The sequence below is a fragment of the Myxocyprinus asiaticus genome, chromosome 33, assembly GCF_019703515.2.
Source record: "Myxocyprinus asiaticus isolate MX2 ecotype Aquarium Trade chromosome 33, UBuf_Myxa_2, whole genome shotgun sequence".
Classification (NCBI taxonomy): Eukaryota; Metazoa; Chordata; class Actinopteri; order Cypriniformes; family Catostomidae; genus Myxocyprinus; species Myxocyprinus asiaticus.
The window spans coordinates 16,703,817-16,710,204 of NC_059376.1; the positions used below are offsets into that span (position 1 = coordinate 16,703,817).

Consider the following 6,388-nt stretch of genomic DNA (forward strand, 5'->3'; position numbering starts at 1 on the left):
TAGATATTTCCATGACTTTTCAGGCATGGAAAACAAATTCAAAAAATTCCTTGTTTCCATGTTTTCCATGACCGTGGTAACCCTGGTTTTTGCTATTATTACACCAGAGATGTTCTGTGTGTCTTTATCATTTGATTTGTCTGGAAAAATTGTGCAGCTGAGCATGAAGGGGCAACACAAAATGTCAAAAAAGGTGTATCATCAGATTTCCCTGACAGAGGCCTTTTTTTTTTTTTTTAAGTGATGAACTGTTTGCTCTTACACTGCAAATAATAATAATAATAATAATAATAAATAAATAAAACTTCTTACTGACTAAATATCTAAACATCATTAAGACAGGAAAAACTGACTTGAGAAGAAGAAAGGTATAATATATTTTGTCTTGTTTTCAACTAAATCTAAATCATTTGGTGGGATTCATAATTAAAACAAGAAAAAACTATTTGTCAATAAGGTATGAAAAATAATATTTTCCCTTTGAACCAAATATATTTGGTTATTTTGCTTCTTATGTAAATTAGAAGTTTGATAATATTTAGATATGTTTTACTGCAAAAGTAGAAAAATACTCATAGTAAGAAAATAATTTTTGCAGTATATTTAGACGATGAACTTTGAAATGGGAGTCCATTCAGGTGACATCAGAGAGCTTCGGGTCTACTAAACTTGATAAAGATTTCCCACTTCTGCCCTATATCATCATTCAGGCTATTGTTCAAATGTACTGCAAAAATAATGAAGTATAACAAAGCGTAAATCTATCGTTTTGCAGTTTTTAAAGTGAAATGTATAGTTTTATAAAATATGACCTCATGATCATTTTACAATAGTTAAGTGATAACTATGCATTATTATTGTCACTGTGTCCTGGACTGTGGTAGTAAAATGTGATTATTGCTCTAATAGAATCTGTGCTTAAAATAATGGTCCTGGATGTTCTCTAAACCAGGGGTTTACAGAGGTTCTCACCCAAAACTGACTGGATTGCTTCAGAAGACATTGATTAAACTACTAGTCGTATGGATTATTTTTATGATGCCTTTATGTGTTTATTTGGACTTTTAGAGTTCTGGCCACTATTCGCTTGCATTGTGAGGACCTATAGAGCTGAGATATTCTTATAACAATCTTCATTTGTGTTCTGCTGAAGAATAAAAGTTATCTGGGATGGTTTGAGGGTCAGTAAATGATATGAGAATTTTCATTTTTGGTTGAACCATCTCATTATAAATTCTCCTCCCTGCCCAGTAGGTGGCAATATGCACAAAGAATGCAAATCGCCAAAAACAAAAGAAGAAAGTGAAAGTGGAGATTTATTTATTACCCACACCTATCATATCACTTCAGAAGATATAGATTTAACTACTGAAGTCATATGGATTACTTTTATGCTGACTTTATGTGCTTTTTGGAGCTTCAAAGTTCTGGCCATAGCTGAGATATATTTCTAAAAATCTTTGTGTTCTTCAGAAGAAAGAAAGTCATACACATCTGGGATGTCATGAGGGTGAATAAATTATGATACAATTTTCATTTTTGGATTAACTATTCCTTTAAACCAATTTTACTGCACTAACAGTATGCAGTATTACATAAGCGTATGATATAATAAAAACAACATAGGTATTTATATTGTAATAAACTCAAAAGAAATGATTAAAATGTTATCTGGATAAATATTAACTTTGTAGTAAGTAGAATGTGTTTCTATTTTCTGCCCACTACAAGAGAAATGTAAGATGTATAGACCTGAAGAGAAACACTTTAATTTAATTCAAATTCATTTGTATAGTGCTCTTCACAAAATTGTGGTTCCAAAAGCAGCTTTAAAGGCAAATGTTACCTTACAATACCCAGTGGGCAAGCTAGAAACAACAATTGTTAGGAGAGACTAAGACTATTTCTGAAATTTTCCACAGACCCCCTAGCAACCACTTTTGGCCCATTGGGTTCTCCAGATCCCAGTTTGAAAACCTCAGCTGTAAACAACTCCATAGCAGAATAGTGCATAATCCACACTCAAAAATATCTGCATATCTGCACTCCAACTGGAGACTCAAATGTCTGCAAACAAATTAGATTAAGGACTTAAGTTAACATGGTCCCTGCCATAAACCAATCATAAACTATATCTAAGAGTTAGTTACAATTACAATGAAAGGAAACAAATACTTCATAAGCCTATTATTAATTACATCCTCACAGTAATTCTATCAATAATTTTTAGGAAATTTGTAAATTGTATGCATTGGCCTGATGTTTGTTCTGTGTAAATGGTATGTGTTAAAAGCTTCTATTTGTGAGTAGCTGCACAGCTATAACTGTAAAAATATAGATAAGACAAAGCAAATAACTGTGTGATCAGAAATGAAATCACATATGCAATCAGACAAATCTAAACTAAAAGCCTGTAAATTCCCAACATTCTGTTTGTACTTTTTCAACCCATTCATATTTAAATTCAAATAAAATTGACTTCTAGGATTAAAAACTAATCCTAAATAATCCTCTAAATAATTGAGGCAACAAAATGGCCTGCAGTAAGAAACATTAGAGAGGGACAAACACTCAGGTACAAAGCAAAAAAACAACAAGTTATTTATATATAACTGTAATTATACCCTATTTACATTATACAGTGATACTTTTTCCCCTCACAAATAACACCCATAACTTAATAAATTCAATTTACATGCAGAAGTGCATAGTGTTGCATAAAATATAGGCCACTCTGAATTACAGTAGGCTTTCTTGAGTCTGTGAACCATTGTCAGAGAACAATGGGAATCATTAGCAATTCTTGAAATACCGAACCATACAGGGAACATTCACACCAGGTGTTGGTGGACTGAATGGACAGAGATGTTATGGCCACACTTGTGAAGGGGGAGAGCTAGGGATTCACAGTGTTTGGTCGGAAACGTATGAGTTAAGAAACTGTTCTATATAGCTTTTTATGTTGCTATCTGTATGCCAGAGAAATAAAGGGTGCATGTACAAGTTGTACATCATAGGTTTGACAGGGTTGTGCGATGTTGTCCACTAAGCTGCACTGTAATGCTAGTCCCAGCTCTAAAGCAGGCTGTAGTAGGGCTGCACCCTCCCTGTCCTCATTCACCTCCCCCCACACTACGTGTGCTGTGTCTCGAAGGCCTGGAGGACTTTCCCTTTGGCCAAGGGCCCTTGGTCTGGTCAGGCCCCTCACCCGATGCATTTCCATCAGACTGGGGGCTCTACTGGCTCCACCGATGGCCAGCTGCAGTGCCTGGAAGAGGCCAAGTAGATCCACTCTTAGCTCCACTACCCCATCCCTCATCCAGACACTGTATCTGCAGAAAGAAAAAAAATGGGGATGACTGAATCTTTTAAAACTCGTAAAGTGCATGTAGAACTTTGCTAATACAAAAAGGCAACCTATTTTCACTACATCTATAAAATTCCTATGTCTCACCTGGTAGGGAAGCCTCGTTTCTCCAATGAAGGCAGCACAGGTTGGATGTTGAAGTGTTGAGGGTTTGAAAAGTGAAAATGAACTTCTGCTCTCACCAACGGTGCTGACAGCACATACTCACCGAGAAGAAACTCAATGTTGAAGTCTTGGAAAACCAGAAAGAGACAGAGGATGTTAGAGATGGCATCACTGCATAGGCTAGTACATGTATTTATTAAAAATATAATAAGTAAAACATATTGAGTTTTAGAGGCACAATTACATTCTAAGGGGTTGTTCACACCGAATACGTTATTGCATCCGTTTGCGCTGCTTTTCAGTTGTTTTTTTCTGTAAATGCGATAGACCTCTGTGCTGCATTTTTTAGATGCCGTTTCAAGTTTTAAAGAACTGTTAAGGGAATAGTTCACCCTAAAATGATGAACACATCTACTGAACACAAACAAAGATTTTTAGAGGAATATCTCAGCTCTGTAGGTCCATTCGATGCAAGTGAATGGTGGCCAAAATTTTGAAGCTCCAAAAAGCACATAAAGCAGCACAAAAGTAATCCATATAACTCCAGTGGTTAAATCCATGTCTTCAGAAGCAGTATGATAGTTGTGGGTGAGAAACAGTTCAACATTTAAGTCCTTTTTTTATTACTATAAATCTCCACTTTCACATTCTTCTTCTTTTGTTTTTTGGCAATTTTTATTCTTAGTGCAAATCACCACCTAATTGTGGGGCTGGTCAAAGGTTGAGATTCATCATGTTTCTCACCCACACCTATCATATCGCTTCTGAAGACATGGTTTTAACCAATGGAGTCATTTGGTTTACTTTTAAGCTGCCTTTATATGCTTTTTGGAGCTTCAATATTCTGGTCATCATTTACTTGCACTGAATACACCTACAGAACTGAGACGTTCTTCTAAAAATCTTTGTTTGTGTTCTGCAGAAGAAAGAAATTCATACACATCTGAGATGACCTGAGGTTGAGTAAATGATGAGAGAATTTTCATTTTTGGGTAACTTTAACTTTAAAAAGCATCTCAAGACACCTGCGTTCTGCTCCTTTCGCTGATGCCCCTCAAAGAAGCAATATCGAAACAGCGACTTACCTCCAAGTTTACGCCCTTGTATTCCTTTGACACTTCCACAGTGGTACCCCAACTGACAACAGCGATACACCCGTCTAACGAATCGGAAGAGGGGTTGCTCTGGGAAAACAGCACGACGTGGACCATCACTCATCGTCGTTAATATCTTAAGGCGATACATTTGCCCCCAGTCACCCAATCGAGTGCTGTTCTCCGTCCACGGTGCGTTCAGGAGGGCGCACTGGTCACGCTCGGAGCCCGGTTCGCGACGGATCCTTTTCTGGACGTGTCCAATACGGATTTTTCGCTCTCCTTGAAACGATGTCATCTTACGAATGTGTGCACGCAAAGATCGGCACTGTACTCCAATGGGAAAAGCCATGAAAGCGAGAAACAGCAGAGGAATCAATGTGTGCGTTACGGTGGCCATCTCTAGTATCCAAATAAATCCGCCAGTGGTGTTACGCCACTGAGATGCTTATATGGGGCTCTCCACGATACGATTGAGAGGTTAAATCCTCCTGCTCTGACAATAAGCTCAGAATTTGAATTCTGGCTTCTGACTCTCCTCCCCCTGGTTTTGTCTGGCACCCTTAAGTAGCCATTCGCACCCCCATCGACCTTTTAAAAATGTGTCTGCATAATGAGGCGCCTAGAGCCCTGCCAGTCCAGTCCATTCTTATTCTCCCTCCTAATGACCCTCATTACAGAACATCTGCACTTTCAGCAATGAGCTGCTCATTTGCAAGAGAAACAACTCTGACTAAGGGAAGCATAAAAACTTTCCTTCACTGCCCCAAATTGCCCCACACTTACAATAGCTCCACAGCCAAAAGAGAGGCAATACCACTCCTCATTTGCTCCCTTGGACTGAATGCAGACTTTGAAAGGCTTTATTTGGGAACAGTCAGTGGCCTCCACAAGTATATGACTCTAAAACCACTCTTAAAATGTATGAATGTCATTGCATTATCTAACAAAACATCAAACCAAAATGACACTAGGAAACAAATGATGCAAGACCTTTTCTCAGAACTAACTTCTTGCAATTACTTTGAACCAACTGGTCCCAAGATCATTTTCAGTGGATTCAAGTCAGTTCCCCTCAAGTTCACACAGGTATCCTGGCAGGGTAACAACATATCACATTATCTGAGAACACGTTTCACTAAGTTTGACAACCAGAAACTGTCCAAATTATTTTTGTCTTACTTTTGAAAAGTATATCTAGCATTTTATCATTTATCAAGAGAACAAACTTCTTGTAAGATGGTTTGCTAGAAGAGTTTGTTCTTCCTTTAAAAAACATGCTTTTTAGCTTCTATTTCAATTTAGAACACTTCATTTATCTAATCAAAATAACAAAATATATGCATTGAAGGGAGGATTAAAAAAATGGATAAATATTGTCACTGATGAAAGACTGTAGAATTCTTCAGAGGTGGAACATGGAGGCATAAAAAAACCCAGTTGGCGTTGGTTTTTGCCAAAAACCAGTAGTTCCAAAAAGTACAGTAACTATCTACACCGATTAATCACTAAAACCGATATATCAGTCTGCCTCTAGTCTTTGTACAGTATATACTGTATGTTCACATGATATAAAGTCCATCCAGATAAAAGGATTGGAAGTGTACAGTAAGTAGTAGCTTCAAAAAATGTTTGGACACTTAAGCCACACATTTGAAATGTATGCATGTCATTGGATTAGATAAAAAAGATAGGGCATGCAAACAAAAATGCGACTATATGGACTACAAAATGCGATATAAGTGCCCCGTCAGCACTACACTGTGTCTCCAACTTAATATCTTGTGAATAATAATAATAAATAAATAAATAAAAACATAAT

The 6,388-nt window shown here is 37.1% G+C and overlaps 1 protein-coding gene across 1 annotated transcript; it reads right to left on the reverse strand.

Moving 5' to 3' along the window:
• Positions 1–2,543: 2,543 nt before the first annotated feature.
• On the reverse strand, positions 2,544–5,159 carry LOC127424169 (uncharacterized). The gene is made up of 3 exons (XM_051669127.1): positions 4,558–5,159; positions 3,455–3,599; positions 2,544–3,332 (listed from the first exon to the last, which is right to left on the reverse strand). Exons 1-3 carry the CDS (start codon positions 4,964–4,966, stop codon positions 2,966–2,968), a joined length of 921 nt encoding a protein of 306 aa, XP_051525087.1. The 5' UTR covers positions 4,967–5,159; the 3' UTR covers positions 2,544–2,965.
• Positions 5,160–6,388: the final 1,229 nt, after the last annotated feature.